Source organism: Galendromus occidentalis, unplaced genomic scaffold (assembly GCF_000255335.2).
Source record: "Galendromus occidentalis unplaced genomic scaffold, Mocc_1.1 scf7180000077419, whole genome shotgun sequence".
Taxonomy (NCBI): domain Eukaryota; kingdom Metazoa; phylum Arthropoda; class Arachnida; order Mesostigmata; family Phytoseiidae; genus Galendromus; species Galendromus occidentalis.
This window is the reverse complement of record NW_003805407.1, coordinates 410,011-428,978: the sequence shown is the minus strand read 5'-3', so window position 1 is coordinate 428,978 and position 18,968 is coordinate 410,011. Positions and strand designations below refer to the sequence as shown.

The following is an 18,968-nucleotide window of genomic DNA, read 5'->3' as shown; positions in this document are numbered from 1 at the left end:
AGGATTTAGGCTGAGGTGTCCGAGGGTGGGCGATGGATTGCACGAAAGCGAGTCTCCTCGGAGCGACGGTGCAACCAGAGAGCCGCTCGGACATGTCATCATCATGGCCGAATTCGGGCCCTGCTTCCTGGGCCGACCACCACAAAGGCGACAGAGAACGGGTTACCTGCAAAGGATCGAATCGTCAAGCACCATCATCGAGCAACCCCCGGCAGTTTTGGAGAATTATTCTCCTTGAATCCATCTCCCGAAGCGGATAACACAGGGCCGTCCGAGGGAGGAATCCGGGGAAGTGCCGAATGTAATGCTGTGAGGGTCGCGAACACTTCTCACCTGTGACGTTTCACTATCAAGTAGCTAATGAAGAGAAACACGATAATGGTCCAGTTGGAGCAACCCACGTTCGGTGGGCACACTGAACTCAGACCGGGACTCGCGTCGTGCTGCATAGCCGCCGGTTTTTCCCCTGGAAAAAAACACGAAAAATTACCGTTTAAGTATGCATCAAGCTTTGCCGCCATGGTTGTTTGCAACACGGCCGGCGTCGACATCAACGACTGCAGCACCGCCAACGATGATCACTACGTCGAGCTTTCAGTGCACGTAATGCTCTGCGCGGAAACAAGCATGCCGACACACCGGCCGCAAGATAAGTTCCGTCTAGTTCGCTTCTGCCGGTCTCTAGGATCTAAAAAACATTACATCTCGACGGCAGCGCTCCAATTTACGGAGGAACAACACAGGGACTGCACGTGGCGAGCTGCTAACGATGAATCGGTGCGTCGTCACTGTGGATGATGGACGTTCTGTAGGCTCCGCGGAGTGTCATCTCCACTTCGCAATCTACAAACCCGGAGCTTCATTAGGTATATGGAAATCATTGAGTGGATGAAGTTCATCTCATCCCTCTGCGTTCTCCCGACCTATGAGTCGATCGGATTCGATATCTGTTCGGGGTATTTCTCCGGGAACGAATACGAATGCTATCCAGGATCCGAGAGCTCGGGTGTTTTCCCGAGCGCGGGGGAAGGAACCATGCGGAAGATGGAATCATGAGCCGTTGAACGAGGCTGCAACTCCCTTGATCGAAGTCGCAAGATCAGCCTGGACATAAGATCTCTCCTTTCGTGTGGCGAGGATCCCATGCATAACGAAGAATCATCGTCATCATGGCCATCAGTCATGTTCTCAGCGTTATCAGCAGCATCGCTGATGCGTGAGATCCAATGACACGTTAAAAGATACGCGTCATACAGTGGGGGAGCAGTCGCGTAAGAAGCGGCTCGCCTCCCCATATCTCCTTCACGACCCTCTCCATCTTTCGATTCCTCCCCCAGTCACCGAGAAATAAGGCTTTTCCACAGCTCATCAAAGGCGTCCTTGGAGAGGATTCTTTTTCTCTGCTCCGAATGTCTAGCTGGAAGATTCGGCACCCGTGGAACGATTGTGCCGCCAAACCAACTCAGACGTTCGTCGGATTCGGCACCACCAACGGGAGCGGCGGAGAGGGACCATTCATCTAAAACATGATCGATTTCCGAAGCGATCCCGTGTTCGTCCCTCTTTTCCCTCCAGGTCCTTCTATTTTCTCCCTTCGGTATAGTCCCCTCTGGCTGCCCTCCCTTTCACAGCGTACATGTTCTCCCGCTTGTTCTCCCCTTCTTGATCAGAGTATCTACTGGATGGCTGTCTGACTGGATGGTGAGTCGGATGGCGTAGCGGCTCGATGGTTGCCGGCACAATGGTCCGTGAAATATATAATATTGGGAGGAAAAAGACACACGCCGCACACGAGAGTGCGAGCCTAACAACGATCGACGCTCGAAACGATCGACGATCGAAGGGACGGCAGCCGCACCGAAGGAGGACAGGCAAAGCATAGGAGGAACCGGTCAGATCCTGAAGTGGAAGCCTGCTCCCAGCACGGCCCGGAGACATCGGAGAGCGTATCGTTCGGACACCGTCGAGGAGAAACCGCCGATTCTGAAGTGTCTCCTTTCCCAGCGATTTCAGCACCTCCTCCACTGCGGATCTCATTCTGCGGGAACATTTTAAAGTCACAGCGTACGGCTTAGGCTGAAGGTCATCGGGAGTGGCTCTCTGGAGATGTTGAGGCCAAGCCGACGACCGTGGAGGTCGCTCCAGCGTCCTCAACATCCATAAGCTACTAAGAGGGAAGTTTTCACTCTATCTGGAGTGTCCGACGTGCTGAGTTCACGACTGAATTCTACTCAATCAGTTGCTCGCAGCGGCGTTTCGTCTCCCACCGCTGAGGTCGGTGCCTCCACAGAGTAGCCGTGAGGGCGCGCGAAATTTTGAAGAAATCCTCTGATGCTCCGGTTTTCCTCAGCTCCCGTCACTTCCCCGAAAATTTGAGACCTCTCACTGCTCCATGGAACAGCCAATCGGTGTAATGTTTCAGGAGGTCCGGTGATGCCGTTCGCTCGTGATGCGGGGATCGCACCATTGTGATCCTGACTGAGTGACTGACCGACTCCATGACCAGAGGTGCGGATACGCTGACGGTCTCCCACGCCATATCCTATCGCTTGTTTACTTCTTCTTCGGCTCCTTCTGGCAACGAAGGTGAATGACACGAGTGTAGGGCTAGCGGGTGTCTGCGGTCCCACAGCGTCCGCTTGGTAAGACAAACACCCGCGAGATGGATACGTGGTATGCGGTCAGTTGGAACAATGAGCAAGCGGCACCGTCCGGCCGACGTACATACGTCAGCCACGCAATGTCGAAACGGGTAAGGCAGCCGGCCTACTCGCTAGCAGCCAACAAGGGGTTTACCAAACGTTGTAACGATCCTACGGATGGATCTAACCGATCACCTAACGCATATTGCTTAACGGATCGCTGCGTGCTCGGCCTTCTGCTCACCCGCTCCGTCGCTCGGTTGGTTTGTAGGTGGTCGCTCGCCCGCTCGTTCGTTCGTCCGTTCGCTGACTCGCTCGCCGGTCCGCTCTTCCGTTGGCAAGCTTTGCCTTTGCCAACTTGTCCACCTACCGCCCGGACGGTCAGCCGACTCTGCCCGAATGTAGGAAGTGCGTCGTTGCGTCAGGCAGACGCAAAGATCGCCTCTAAGCTTGTCGCCGTCCATGGCTTTCTGCCAACACCGAGCGGGCGAGAAAGTGACCAATAAGTCAACTGTCGAAGCTGAGCTAGTGTAGGTACAGTGTTTTAAAATTCGGGGAGTCAAGAGGTGCCACCCGATGAATCGAGAACACCATCGTATTCCGATGGGCACGGCACGATCCGGAAAGGAGCGTTAAGATTCTCGACCATCCCGAGACCGTGTACCATTCGCGAGGCGGGAAAAGTGGAAGAAAAATAATGGAAGTGGTGCGGGACCCTCTCGCGTTCCTCTCCCTGTATAAACAGCGGACGACTGGACTTCAGAAGAGTGCTGCCAAGAGGAGCAGACGGTTGCGAGGAGTAGGAGCTCGAGCGCGGGATTGGGATATTGTAATCCTGAGGCTCCTTGTTTCTATGGCCTCGAGGGCTTTCCAAACCTCCACGAGATGGGATGAGTTCTCTTGATCTTCACGGCTGCCTACTCGCAACGGTCGTCTACTTGGTGGTAGCGGTCTGCCGGCAAGCTCAGGCGATGGCAAGACAACGATGACGTCGTTGCGACCTACAACAACAAGGGCAGCTCGACGACGACGGCGGCGGTGGCGACCAGAGGGGAAAAACGACAAAGACGAAGGAGACGGGAGGGTTCCTTCCACCAATCCACTGACAACATGTGCCCGGATAGGAAACAGATATTGCACTGTCATCACTCCCGGAATGCCTCCTCGCTTGACACCCGGAGGCCGCCGTCCTCACGCGTCTTAACCCTCCCCGAGTCGCTGGCCACCTCCCCATCGTCTGCCCCGTTCCGATTGCTCACCCCAGGCTCCCTCGCTCTCAGACGTCTGTCTTCCAGCGAACGTATGTTTCTTTACATACGGGCGTCCCTCAGTCATGCGTTACCAACTGCTGCCCCGCCGTCGTGCCCGGCGCTTCCACCAATGGAGCCATCTGTGCTCCCACCTCGGAGTGTCACAGCGATCCTGTTCTCGCACTTCCATGATCACGTCACTGACAGCCGCCTCAAGTTGGCACCACACGCGAGAATTACCTCGCCATGGATACTATGCGTCATTTTGTTCTGTATCACTTCCACGTGTCCTCGCTCATTCCGCCCGTACACCATCCGCAACTGTCTCCCGAAGGCCGCTCATGGCTCCCGGGATGCTTCAGTTTCTCCAATTCGACTCATCCATCGACTGTCTTCTCCCAATAAGTCGGCGGCGGCGGCGGCGGCGGCCTTCACACGTCCGATGCTCCAATCATCCACAGGCCGGATGAAGGACAGTCCTCGCCCAAGTCGGACTTCGATTTCGTCTCGGTCCCACCAACTCAGGAGCTTGTCAGCAACATAGGAACGTTTCCCGAATCCTTGATGATAGAAATTCCGCCATCGACCGAGGTCCGTGGTTTATTAAATAAAATAAACTCGGTCGGTCGTTTCTAGTTCTCACATGGAAGCGGACGGAAGCCTCGACTTATCGGGGAAATATCTTGATTGCCGTGTTTACCGCCGGCGTGACTTGCACCAGACGGAGAAGAGTAGGGAACCTCGGCTTTCGAAGCCGCGTCATCTTGCTAAATAGCAAACGCAAACAGATATGTTCGTGCTGCAGGCCCTCCTGGCGGGCAAGTAAGCAAGCAAGCGGACGCACGGGCTATCAATGACCACTAGACGGTCCGGCTGGCCGGCAAGCCAACGCTTTTTCTCTTCACCCAGCTCGCTCCCGCGTTCTCTTCTCGCTTTTCCATGGCTTCTTCTGCCTCAATGGCTTTATCCTCCCCTTTCTCGCTCGCTCACTTGTCCCAATGCTCGGTGAGCCTTCCTTTTCCTTGGCTTGCCCGCTCCGGTCAATGTCTCCTAGGAGCCCGGAGTCCCCTGAGTGCTGAATTTTGTATGCTTGCTTGTGTACCCGGACAATATTCTTCCCTTCATTTTCGCAAACAACCCTCCACTACCGGACGTTTTTTTCGCTACTCAGCATCGCAGCGGTCGCAACATGAAGATCCTTCAGAAATGCCAGCGAGCAACTGAAACGGATCCGGCAACCGCAACCATGCGTCATTGGGTCACGCGACCGGAATCTAGAAGAGAATGAAAGACTATATCGAGTGCGGGGATCCTTCTCGCGACCTCCATTAGATCCTCACGCGAGTTTCCGCGCCCGATGCCGAGATGTTCCAAGGAGGAGATCTAAAAACGAGTCCAGAGAGTCGGACGTTCCCGGGGAAAATGTCGCGGGGAATCATTCCCCGCGGATTCTCCCTCGCGAGGAATTCCGCAGGAAAATCTCCCCCGCGGAACATTTGGCGCGAAAAACTCCTCCGCGGAGCATTTCGCGGGGAAGTCTCCTCCGCGAGACATTTCGCGGGAAACTCTTCCCCGCGGACCAGCAGATCGGTACGAGAACCGCGCTCGACCAGGGCGACTCTCCAAAGCGTGCACTGACCTAGACCTAGACAATCCACTCACCGGCTACGACGTGAACCGATATACTGACTGGCTCGGCGTTGGCCGGACCACACGTATAGTTGCCCGAATCGATGACCAGCGCTCGCCGAATATACAGCCGACTGACCGTGGTGTCGGCGCTGGTTTTCTGTAGCGTTGTGTCGCCTTTCTGGGGCATGTAGTTGATCATTTTTTCGTTGTGGTACCAAAACACGAACGCAGGCGCTTCGGCGCTCTCGCTAATGGTGCACGTCAGATTGATTGCGCTGCCTGTTCGGATGAACATCTCGGGCCCTCCCTCGATGCGGGCCTTGGCCACTGAAAGGAAAAAGTTCCCCCGTTAAAGTTTTCCGGAATGGTCGTCGTCGTTCTTACCCCGCTGCTGCTCGTCGACGCCGTCTTGAGATGAACTCGTATTGATTTTAAGGCTTAGCGTCGACTCTTTTTGTACGTGGAAAGTCAAGAGCTCGGCAAACAGCGGACGTCGGCCGACGGTCTTACGTTTCTCCGGCAGCTCCTGCAAGGGCCGTCGCTACCGCCGCGACTTGAACTGCCAGCGCTCGAGTAGAGTTCGTGAGCCATGGGAACAAAAGACTTTTGAGGTACGACGACGGCGACTCCATCGGAGGTCGGTAAATAGTGAAAGCTCTCAAGTCATGCTTCGGAGCTCCTGTTCTTCGTTGAGGATTCCTTTGGACAAGTTCCAGGTCTCCCGATCGATTCGCGCAAGTTCTCCCAGACGGAGAGACTTTTCCCGGATGTCCGAATCGGGAATTTCGCTGTCACGGCACCGGCGTTGCATTGCAGTCGCCCGACGGTCTCGCAGGTGCAATTTCATGGAGAGTGTCGCTCCCGGGGAGTCCTAAATTACGGGAGTCCGATGTCCGGAAAACTATTCAGCAAAGAATGGTTCTGATACATCAATTTGCGAAGATGATCCGGAGTCCGAGTCGGATCTTGGAGCCCAAAGGGAACACATCACGAATCGGTAATGGATCATTTTTGAACATCTGAATCTGCCGCCCAGGAGCCGTATTAAATAAAAAGAGACGCAGACGTGTTGTCCCTCGAGAAGCCGTCACGCTCGTCGTCCTGTCATCACGTGACCGTCGTTGACATGACGCCCGTGCGTCTCGTTACGACGAGGTCCAGGATCACCCAGGGAAGCAGGAAACACGCGAAGAGGAAACAGACCGCCATAAAAATTTGGACGGTTCGATGTTTATGTATTCGAGGCGGCTCGATAGCGATTGTAGTTCCCCTGACGCCGGTTTTGAAATAAAATCCCGACCGGCGAGTGTACGGACCTGTAGTACGTATTCGTCCCATTGGGGACCCACGGACCCGGGCTCGGACGCTCAAGTCCACGGCAGATTCCCGCGACGTACAAGTCAGTCTTCGGCACTTCGGCCAAGCGAGCCAGAAGAAAGATCCCCTCTCAAAAGCTCGCATTGGATCGTTGTACCAGGCCTATCTCGTGCCTCGTGAGTGGAATGGAGCCCGCGTTGTATCCAGATGTTGCTTTATAGCAAAACGAGCATGAATAGGGGACGGTGTTGTTTCGTGAATCTTTATTCATGGATTGCACTCGACCGAAATGTTCTCCACTCCGTGAGACATTCAGAGCGCAGAGGGAGCCGTGGTTTTCAGACCAGGCATCGAATAGGCATTGTAATCCGCTGTTCGACGGACCATTGCGGTGAACCGATCCCTTGGTGTTGGATGGGACCGGTCCTAGGGAAACTACGAGTCGACCTTGGAATTTAGGTTCATACTCGATGTTCGCGTCTCGATTTGATTTCCGATCCGAAGCGATATAGCTGCGAGAATCGGGAAGAGTAGTTTCGATAAGGCGCAGAGAATTCGAATTCCTTTCCGGGACGATATCGATGGGAGTATTCTGACTCCTCGTCGAGGCGATCTCTGTCACAGACTGCCATTCGAATATTTTGCCTATTCCTCTGATCTTGCGTAAGATTTGGATTTTCGAGCTCTCATGGCTGACTGTGTTGGCTGTTCGGTTCCGGCAGAAGCGGCAAAGGCTCTTAGTTCATTTGCGACATTCTCATGGCGGAGAGGGAAATTTTTGAAAGAACATAGTTGATCGGTACTCACCTAGGACGGTTAAATTGACAAAATAGGAAATCTTCGGGTCCGAAGATACTTGGCACTCGTATACGCCGGCGTCGCTTGTTTGCACGTACTTTATCTGGAGCGCCCAGTCGTGATTATCTACGTGCATCGTTTGGAAGCGGTCGTCGGCGGTGAAAGTGTCCATGCCCACCGTCAAAACGTGTCCATCTTTCCGCCGGATCCACAGTACCTGCAACCGAAGTAATAATGGAAATTATGGTCATGACAACGGGAAAAATACCGAGAGAGCTCCCACCCCGGCTGATGATGATGGTCGTCACGGCGCCGCCAACGAGAACAATAACGAGCGGGGAGACTGGGAGAGATCGAGCGGCGTTCATCAAACAGTGACGGCGAACGATTGCGATGGAATCGCTCGCTCGTGAGTCCCAGTCTCTGTCTCCAGTTTATCTCCGTTTTTTCCTACGTCCGTGTACGTCTTCTTCAGGCGGTCGGTTGGTCGGTCCGTCTGTCCGTGCGTCTGTGGGCCTATATGTTCACCTTATGTACGTCCCGAACTGTACGCTGTCTTTGGCGGCACCCCCACTGTCTGCGCGCTGTGCCGTCGGGCCGCTGCACGTCACTTGATAAATATACGTCCATACGTACGTTAGTGGCGCGCTTTCTGCGGCGAGTTTGTTTATTTCTGTCGTTGCCGCAAATGTACGCCTTTCATTCCATGTTCCTCGCTTTCGCTTGCTCAGCTGCCTGACTCGCTCGCGTCATTGGCTTCCTCGAACGACTGCGTGAATCGCCATGCCTCGCCAATTCACAATTGCTGCTGCCATCGCCGCGCTGCCTTGATAGGTCGATCGTGTGATTTCCAACGACATCACTGGCTTGTGACCAAAACAGTTATCCTTGTCCGACAATAGAGGGTGGAGAGAGCGGCAGGCGCCATTCCTCCCGTTCTCGACGTCCCCCATCCCCTTGCTAATCCTTTGTTGAACTTCCCCCTCCGATCGCTATATCTTGTTCAGTCAGTGTACGGGGAAAAAAACAACACCAGCCGATTTCACGGCGGTTTGTTTCCTGAATGGCATAACGATCAAACAACCCCGATCCGTGTCCGCTCTGAGCGACGGTGTTTGATGACGCTCCCACGGACGGCACGTAAAAGGTTTGAAATGTCGTCGCCGAGCTGCCTTGTGATTCATCGTTAGACACGACGCGGTCAGATGATCTCTTGCAATACTCTTGGCCTTGACCGGGGCAGCTTATCTGCGCAGATTCGATCATGCCCCGGCTCCCGAATCAGCAAGAAAGCAACGTTTTTCGGCGTCAGTATTGTTTGGGGAACATGCCAATCGAATTGTTGCGCAGACAATACCGCTCCGAGGCAGGAGCCCGCCCAAACATAGGTGGCACGACCTTGGCATACTGACGACTTCATCACATTCCGAGCGAAGGATGTTCTACGACGACGCGTGCCCATTCCGGCGTGCTCCTTCCGCCGAGGCGTATTTTCATCCTCTTTCAATTTTCCCGACGGGGTATTCAGCGATGGATCGAAAATGAAGTAGACCGTGAAAGACAGATATGAGCACGACATTTCAGAATGCGGATACTTTCGCCGGGACGATACTCGGGAAGCCTGGGCAAACACATGAAATACAAATACAAGCTCGAAGACTGTGTGCATGATCACACAGAAAGACATTCAGATGATCAAAGAGACGCCTAAGGAGTAAACATACGGCTTTATCTGAATGGTTATGTCCTTAGCTGCGGAAACGCCAACGGCACGGGGGTTGGGGGTCGCGGGAGAATGCATAAATTACGTGGAGTACTCGCTTTTGCCACTGAGTGCCCTACGAACACAATCGGGAAAAGAGCGACGATATATCGCCGCGAGAGGACCAGCGAATCTCTTCTGAGTGCTAGTTTCCTGTCACGACCAGGCTCAGTGCTGACTGGCAATTTCTACCGTCGCGTCGTCAGTTTCCTCTTTTTCCTACAGCACGTAAAAACTCACGTCGTTCGTCTTAGCCGATGGCGACCCGCAGTTCGCAGCCATATTTTCGTCTCCCGCTTACCGCTTCCGCTCTGGATTCGTCGCCATATCCGCTTGGCCTCAGCGGTTTCAGTTTCAGGACTCGAAGCTCCTCGAATCCTAAAATTGACCCTGGCGTCTCTCTTCGAGCACGACCGTTTGAGTGAGGGGCCTATCCGAAGGGACGGACAACGGGAGTCCCTCTCGACTTCGGCTCGTTCTCGTCACTCAATTTCCGTCTCTATCTTGAGCTTTTCTCACACGAATAAGTTCATCCGGACGTCGGCCGTATGTGTTGACAGCGAGAAGCCGAACCCGTCTGCACGGAAATCCTCTCGCTCGGACAGCAATGTGGAACAGAACGGAACTATCGAATTAGTATTAGCCGACTGGAATTCTCGCGCTTTGGCCACGATTATCAGAGCAAGCTCATGTTGCCACGCACGCCGACGCGCGACGTACGATTGGATACGCGAAGAGACACGCAGATGATCAAGTCCCGGATGTCAGCCAGGGAGCCTTCCGAAACTTTCTCCATGCGTCCCGAGCTGTTCTCGGTCTCTTCTTCGTATCCCTGAGTCATATTTAATCATTCCGATCGTACAACATTATTTAGACTCGAGCCAAAGACAACACAAAGGAACTCGGTGAGCGCGAGAAGGACAGAGAAGGATTGCTGTATGTAGAGGTTCAGAGGATATCGATGTGTCCGGTTGACACAAAGAAGGAAAAATGGCGTCGCGAGCGGTTAGAGATTTGTTCAGAAAATCTGTCTGTTGACACTTGTTGCCAAATCCGACGCCGGCATCATGTATCACGGGGAGTATCAGCGTCAAATGCGACGTCGCGTCGGTCTGAGTTCAGTGACGGAAGCAGACATCCTCTAAACAAGGTCGCTATTGCAGTCTATAGCAAACTAGTCCGTTGTCGTTCGCCAGCACGTTCACATCGAATTCTCGGGCGTCTCCTGCGCGAGGAGCGAAGACGCGAATACTAATATCTCGTATTCGCTGCTTCCGGAGCATTAGCCCGATAAGAGTAAGATGCCCGGCCCGACGGAATCTTCTCGCCTCTTGCCGGACGACGTTCCTGCGCCAGACAACACCATGTTTACCCAACACGCATTGACGTCGGATCTCGACAGCACCCATGCGGGGCGACGACATCAGCCCAAAGCAGCTCCGGAGTCGATATACGGGGACTCTTCGTCTGCGCCTATTCGGCCTAGAGCCGTCGCTGTCGGCGCGTTTCGTACGCCGGAAACTGGACGATGCCCGGCGTGAGAAAAAAGATTGCTATCGTAAAATTAAACAATATTCTCGCCCAACACCATGGCGATGCTTGAATGAATGACATTCAAGTTTGGACATCCGGAGGTCAGGGGTGACAACGATAGAAGATAATCTGATATTCCGAAGAAAATTATCGAATCACGTCCTATCGAGTTTGGGGAGCTCCCGTAGAAGGAAGCATGATTCCCAGTTTACCAAGTTAGACATTTGGACGACATTATTCAGCGTCCCCATCAATCAATCGATCACGATAACCATGGTTAGATTCCCCCCGCATTCGGGAGGGGCTCCGTCTATCCATTGCGAGGACAGAGCTTTCGAGTCGTGGTCCTCTTACGGGGTAGAGGAAAATAGTTCCCGTCTGACCACCGCCGGCGTCGCATCGTCGTCCCGAGAATCAGCTCATCCTCAGGTGACTCGGGGGAACGATTGAGTAGGAGAGACATGTTTCAATGTTGAGCACTCTTTCAGCTCTCTTCGAGATGCAGAAATCCTCTTGACAGCTCAGGATCTCCTTGCTCGAAGGCGGCGCGCGGCCTCACCCGCCAACCCACGTTCTGGTCAACGTAGGAGGCTTTTTTTCCTCAAGCATTGGCTCCTTGTTGCTTCGCAGGAAGCTTCCCAGCTCTCCCTTCATACTCTCCACGGTTCCCTTGACGGGCTCGTATCTTTCGCATCGTGACCTCAGACGCTGAACAGGAGATTGGGCTAGCGAGCCGGAGAGGAAGAGAACCCGATCTGCACGCGGAGTGACGTGAATCAGTTCACTGTTGTCCTCCTGTGGTTTGCTGTCGGTGCTTCCTCTCGGGGTTGCAACGCCGAGGATGGCGGGTCGGCACCGGATGTGATGGACCGATGAGCCGATTGGCGTCGTCTGCTCAAGGACGAATTCATGCCGATGTTCCGCCGGAAGCAGCTGCACATCCTCTGGAAAGATGTGGTGACACTTATGATAATAACAAAACCAACCGGTCTCCGGATGGCTGTCTTCCTGTGTCCCGTTCACTGTTCCGCTAACAACGAGGCAGCCGGGACAAGCAGACGGGCACTGAGGCAACGGCCGTCAGATGCGCAATCAGGCGAACCGGCAGGACGCCAGAACGGTTTTCAGGCAACCGGGCAAACAAGCAGCTGCCAGGATAGCAACCTGCAAACGGCAGGGGGGCGGGCCGGCGGGCGGGCGGTGGGCAGACAGGAAGGAGAACAACCCTTATGTTGAAGTGTAATTCCACTAATGGATCCAATACGTCTTGCGAGCATATGAACAGCAAACAAACGGACGAACGGGCGAAAGCGGGGACGAAGGAGAAACGCGGGGAGGCACGGACGGGCGGTCGGTCGGTCGAAGAGAAGAAAGGACGAACGACTGAATGAATGGCTTCCAAGGTGTCCAACCCACACCGGCCGATGACAATTAGATTAGTTGTCTCCCCGTGTAGTGGACTTTCGACGAGCGTTCGTTTTCTCTCCTTCTCGCCGTCCCATAACTCCTGAGCTCGCTCGCTCGTCCCCCTCCCATTCTACTGTCCCATCGTCGCTCCTTGGCGGCTGGACACAGAGGGTCTCGACGCTGCCGGATATGGAGACGAAAGTTGTTCGTTCGCGCGTTTTTCCCTAAGGCGAGTTCGCTCTGTGGGTGACAATTTTCAATTTTTAGAAGTGGGTCTCGTCATCTACCAGGGTCCTTTTACGATATTGGGTCGTGTTGTTCCATCCGTCCTCACGTCGTCGTTCTGCTGCGCAAGACCGACGGTCGACGCCAGTTATCTCTTAGTCTCCATCTTAGCGGATTCAAAGTTTCGTTTGTCCGACTCGGTGATTCCTCGCTGCGCTCGGTAGATCATCGAGGAAGACAAGCGGAACAGCATGGCGAGTCACCCATTGGACGCAAAGTTCGAGCGAGTCTCGGTCTCAAACTTGAGTTTCCAGGAAATGCGTCCTGTTGGACTCCTGCCAGAGGGGGGTCGACGGGTTGAATGGCCGCGTCACGCAACTTCTGTAAACTCTTTGGGTCCGCGCTAGAGATCGCTTCCCAACAGGAAAATTTTTGACGGAACAGATGCACGGCCAAGTCCCATCGTGGAATCCCTCGGGAAAATCACCTCAGAGACTTTCCCAGGCAGAACGAATCCCATGAGCGAAAGGGAATACCAACCGAGCGAAAAAATACGGGCAGAAGACTGCTCTGTGACGGACACCGCAAGGCAAGTCCACGGCTCCCATTACCCTCTCCCAACGCAGGACTGACAAGTGGCCCGAATCCGCATGACAGTGCAACATCACAGGGCCTTGGAATATTCCGGGAAACCCAGGAGTTCTTCGAGTCCAGCTCGATCGAATGCAATATCATCCAGGTGACTGCGAGTCCTGATATTGCCTTTGTGAGCGAGGCTTCCGTGTCGGATCACGTGTTTGTTTGTCTGTGTCCGTGTGCGTAATCGCTAATAAGTACGGTTTCCCACCGACACGCAAACAAAAGAAGCAAATTACTGAGCAAGACAAGTGGATAAACGACTTGCGCATTTTTCCTCTTTATCGCCGGATGACCGCATTCGATATGGAGCAAGCGGCTCCTTCCCTGAAGAACCTTGTACGCTCAAGGACTTTCCAGTGGGTTGGAAATACGCTGAACAAATATTTCATCGCCGCATCTTAAATCCCGTGATTTGTTACGTTCGTTTCTTTCTCTGGCGGAAGCGAGGTGAGAGAGGAAAAGGAATCCCACAGCTCCGTACTCGCGGTCCATCCGAGTTGCGGTGAATCCCCAAGCGACGTCTCATGGCAGAATCATTCAAATGACCCTTTCAATCCGCAGGAATTCTCTCGTCGCCGTAATTATCCCTTCCCAGCTCCGGAGCCATCTTGAGCGTTTTTTCTGTGTCCGGCACACTCGTGACCTTCAGAAAAAGCTCGAGGCGAAACCTTATCGAGACTTTCCTAGTTCCCACAAAAGCATACTTTATAGAGCGTCCTCTTCTCTCTCCCTCCTTCCGCACCAGAGTAAAGACCCGCGCGACGACAATGGCAGGTGCTCGCAGTGGAAATTCGAGTCTATCGACAGACTCTGAATACAGGATGTGAGCATCGCGGCGCCGGCGTCGTCCTGATGAATTGATTCTTCGAGGGAGGATTCGGGTTAAAACGGGAGCATCATTTGCCGGCAGAGAGAGAGAGAGGAGCTGCTCTCCTCACATGAACTCCTGGGTTTATGTTATGGAGCGTTGTTCGGTTTTAAGGCGAGCAGCGATTCCCAACGTTGAGTGAGACCGGCGATGGCGGTAAATGGGAAGAAAAGGCGGGCGGAGAAGAATACCGACAACGAGAGGGAGGACGTTTGTCGAGCGAGAGCCATGACGGCCAAGGCCATTTGAGATGGGGTCGTTGCGGGAGGAGGGGAGAAGCTGCTCCCAGTCAGCGACAGCCGCACTGAACATGGAGGGGACTAATTTCAGCAACGTCGTCACCCTCGGCTGCTGTCGGAGTGACGATGCGGCCCTTGCGAGAAAAGAGAACAACCATTCCCGGAATGAATTGCTTCTATACGCATTCTTCCCCTTGCGACGGTCCTGAAGCCTGCCGCAGAAGCTCGCCCCAGCGCAAGCACCGCAAGGGATCGCGGGCTCCCTCTCTCTGCCCATGTCTTCGTTTTGCGTGGCTTCTGCACGCAAACCCCAAATTGCACTCGTTGTCGGCGACGTTCTTAGCTCTTCTTATTTTGTTGTTTCGTATCTTCTCTTTCTATTCGCCGCCGCCTGTGTCCTTATTCCTCTCTCCGGCTCCCTCGCGCGATCGCATCTTATTTCGTGGCTCTGCTCCCAGCCGGCAGGACCCAGCCGCCATGCATTCCGAATCAGCGACGAAGGCCGTGAAGCCCAATTCTCCTTCCCCCGACCGACGTCCCTTTGCAAGTTGCAAATTGCGCATCTCTTTTCGCGTTCGTCGTTCACGGCTACCATTGCCGCCGCCGCCGCTGCTGCTGCTCCTAACACCGCGAGCGAGGCCGCCGCCGTCGTCGTCGTCGTTTTCTGCGTCCTCTTGTGCTAATTTGCCTCCTGCTACTTCTCGTTCGTGTGCTCCAGCCCCCCATTCGTGCCATGCAACCTATAATCCAGGCTAGGTTTCATTTGCTTTCCCTCCACGTGTTCGCTGGCGCAACCATTGTACATTTGGAAACTGATTCTTCGGCGAACAGAGACGAGCCTCCGGGAAACTCGGATCGTTTTAGGAGATCCGTACAATTGCCGAACCGGAGCGTTCTGAACGACGCAGGCAATAGCTCAAGGGATCAGCCGAGGGAACGTGCCTCATCGCAACGATCGAACTATCTTCGGTCACACGAAGGTCACATTTCTATCCGGAATGCATCTCTATGACTCAAATGGGACGAGGAGTCGCTTGGCATGTCCGAAGAATCTCAGCTCCTGACAACTGCACTTAGAAACTGAATTTAGTTTCTTCGCCCCTCTCCCATCCGCTAACGGAGCACTCGGAGCGGGAGAACATCGCGAAGGAAGCGCAACATCGCGAAGTGCAGATGGACAAGGGAAGACCCCACAAGACCGACCGGAAGAGCGGACGGAACGTTGATTCTGAACATTCGGCTCGAAGTTCTCATAATATCCCCAGGGTCAGAAGGGCCTTCCCACGTCATGTATTCATGGATACCGCGAGACGGGGAATTCCTCTCATACGGGTCGGATGAAGGCTCCGCGCAGAGCATCTAGGGCCAAGGCGAGAAACAGAGAGAGGATGCGTAGACGGACGCTGCTTCTCTCCCAAGGAGTTTTCGTTTGTGGTGATATCCAGCGAGATATCTATGAACGCAAAACAACAATTAGCGGAATAATACATATTATTCATTTTCTAAATAGGTGATCCTGATCCTCCCGAAAAAGAGAACCGTTTTTTTCTCCCTGGCAGACGGAGATTCGTCTCAAAAACACTACAGGGTCCCACCTGCAGCTTCTTTTTTTCTTCGAGCAGATCACACGACTGGTTCGGTAGAGCGTGTCCTCTTACCCAGTGGCGGGGCTCTCTCCTTCCCAGAGAACGATATGCCCGGTACCGGTGATTAATGCAAGGACGAAAACTCGGTACGTGCAAGCGAGCCAGACGCGGGAGGAAAAACCATAAGTAATTTCTCTTTCGATATCTCTATCTCGTTCCCTCCGGTGTATCGCAGTTTCTATTTGGTCGCCGCTGCCGTCGCCAAAACTTATGGCCGTCATCTGGCTTGCGGCTGGAGATATGCAGTTGTATATGTTTGCGCGGCGATCGAATCGATTATGATTTCGCTTTGTACGGTCGTGCTCCGCGAATGGACTACCGATGCGGATTCTGCTGCTTCGCGAAGGCCATGGGGAACGCTCGTGGAATAGATTCGCTCGCGAGAATGCTCGCCCGCCTGCCCACCCGTTCGGATGCGGCCTCAGCCATTTCCATGCGAACGACCGGTCGCCCCGCTTGCATCCGAGCTCGGCGGATCCTTTCCCGATCGGATCCGATTACAAGCAAGCTCTGTAATTCTGCATCATAACAGTGTCTGGTCAGTTTCGCTCCCATTGAGCGGCGCTCGGACACCGCCTCGTTAATACGGGACCAAGCGCTCCTCGGAACGCTCCGAGCCAAAGATCTCGACAGGAAGTCGTTATTCCGTCGCATAAGGGCATCGGATGGCCATGCGGACCCATTCACCGCAAGCATGGTCTCCGGCCTCTGAATGCTTATCCGCCTCGGCGGCTCTCTCGATTGTGAAGTGATTCCGAATTCGGAAACCGATGGCCGGACGTTCTCAAACCGCGAGAACGAACTCCTGGAAGCGGGTGATGACGACTTATTGAATTGGAACGAGGGAACATCTGTCCCTGATGACCACGTCGCGTCGTCGCTGGGCCTCGGGCTACGAACACCATCCGACATCCAAATATATTGTTTTTAATACTTGGCATCCCGACGCTTTGTCTCGAGTCGCAGCGGTGGAATTGAACTCGCGCGGGGCATGGATTTGAACTGCGACCGACCGACCGACCGGATGAACGAGCAAACCGCTTCTAATGCTCGAGGAGCAACTCGAGCGTCAAGCCGAGAAGTAAGCAATTCAAGGAAAGGGCGCCTCCCAACTACCAGTGGCTGGGCTCGGACGGAGGGTGGATGACTCGAGACGCTTGATGAGGCTACCGTAATCAATGTTGTGCTGAATTGAGAACGGAATTGCAATTTCGCCGTTGCACCACTGTAATTAGAAGCAATTATCTCTAGTACGTTCCTAAAATTTCGACGGGAGAAGCAGCGGCCGGCGTCTGGGACTGCGAAGGGAGATCGGCTCTAGGAGACGGAGACGAGTCGGCGGAGAATTTCCTCTGGCGCCTCGTCTCGGGAAGCGTTTCGTCCCTACGGGGAAATTCAAATCTATTTCGGAAATGTTTTTGCGATGGCTCAGCGCACTGGAAGAGTTTTCATATTTCCTTCTTCCGCCTCCCTTTTCCCGCTGGGTCTCCTGAATACGGCTCTGAGCTCGTCTTCTGATTGAGCTCGCGTCTCCTCTGAAAGATGGAGCGACTCATCGGTCGGGTGAATGACTGCGTGAGTCGACTCTCGTCAAGTCGACTCGCTCACTTCGAGACGTCGACGATGAACTCACTTCCAGACATCACGCGATCACTCCGGAAGAGCGGGCACGACGAGAGAATTTTGACTCCTAATAACTTCAAAGGAGGTGACGTGTGGAACAAACTCTCGAGGAAGTCTCTTCTTCTCTCTAGAGCTCCGGCAACGAATAACTTCCAGCGGCAGCTCTCGAGACGCCGATCCGGGGAAACGGGTTTTTACGCCGTTCATTATCGAGAGTCCTCGGGAAAGAAGCTTCTGTCTCGAGAAAGACTCTGGGGAGCTTTCAGATCTCCCCGGATGGGTTTTCTATTCCACGAGCTAGAAAATCGATCCCTATGAGGGAAAAAGACCAAGCGAACTCATTCCGCTCTGTGTAGCCGGTCTGCTCGACTTCAATGTATTCAAGTCGCACCCATTCACCTCGGAATCGACTGAGGAACCTATTCTCGAGGAATACCTCGTTCAGATGGGAGAGAATGGAGAGAGATACTTCCGTGACAGCAGGATACAGGGATCGGTGTATCTACTATCTACTTACCGTTTTGTCCCCGAGGTTGTTGACCATGCAATGAAGATAAGCGGTCTGGCCTAACTGAGTGGTGATATTTCTTGCCGTCGTGTTGTCGAAAGACGGGAACACCTTCGACTGGGGCGCCCAAAAATCACCGGATTCTAATGGATCGTCCGTATCCCGATGTATGTTGCCGATTGACTTCCGATGTCTCGCGGAAAGCGAGCGGTGCAGCCCTCGCGCTGAAATCAAATAAATTTTTCGATCAGGCCAATGGAATGGAAACCCTCCGGGTGAGCCGTCTAATTTCCCGGGGATATCTCACATGTTTTTGCTCCTGGCCGGAAGTCGGAACATAGACTCATGTAAATGCATATCCCGCAGCGGAATATCCACTCCCCTGCTCCCCATCACAAGATCGGGAAATTCCCGATCGCTCGGCAAAGATCCGCTTGATGTTTTGCTTTTTTCTGATCGAGACCGAGCTCTACATTCTCAGGGGGCGGATATCCTACAACTGGCTCGCCGTGTTATTCCCGACTGACGATTATCAGAGCTGCTTGCGGGACTTATCCTGAAAGTCTGTCGAAAGGCGCGTCCTGAGAGTTTCCCCAATGCTCCCCGCCTCATTTCCTCCCTCAGGTGAGAACTGACAGATCTGTGTAATTCAAATCGCCGAGCTTCGTATCAAAGCTCAAGGACAGTTCCATTAGAGATCACCAGACCACTCTTCCCCTAAAGGGACATTCGAGCATTGCGTGACATTGGTTCATCCGATCCGAGTCCCCGTTGCCCTTCCCCTCTTGAATTTCAAAATTATTTTTCCCTCCGGTCTTCCCGGAAATACGGTGCGGGAACCGGGATTGTGGGATCTGTGGCATAATTCAGCTTCTTGGG

General features: G+C 53.8%; 1 protein-coding gene across 1 annotated transcript; it reads right to left on the bottom strand.

The window, feature by feature from the left end:
• Positions 1 to 329: 329 nt before the first annotated feature.
• LOC100907985 (uncharacterized) lies at positions 330 to 18,436 on the bottom strand. Its single transcript, XM_029111232.1, has 5 exons — positions 18,397 to 18,436; positions 18,099 to 18,313; positions 7,649 to 7,856; positions 5,555 to 5,851; positions 330 to 466 (listed from the first exon to the last, which is right to left on the bottom strand). The coding sequence occupies exons 1-5, from the start codon at positions 18,434 to 18,436 to the stop codon at positions 330 to 332; spliced, it is 897 nt and encodes a 298-aa protein (XP_028967065.1).
• Positions 18,437 to 18,968: the final 532 nt, after the last annotated feature.

Bases quoted from the DNA above. Each gene is read 5' to 3' on its own strand.
- LOC100907985 (XM_029111232.1), bottom strand. From the start codon at position 18,436: ATGAGTCTATGTTCCGACTTCCGGCCAGGAGCAAAAACAT. The intron at 7,857-18,098 runs GTAAGTAGATAG...CTTCGGTTGCAG, and splicing joins ACAACCTCGGGGACAAAACG to GTACTGTGGATCCGGCGGAA. The intron at 467-5,554 runs GTGAGTGGATTG...GTTTTTTTCCAG, and splicing joins ATCGGTTCACGTCGTAGCCG to GGGAAAAACCGGCGGCTATG.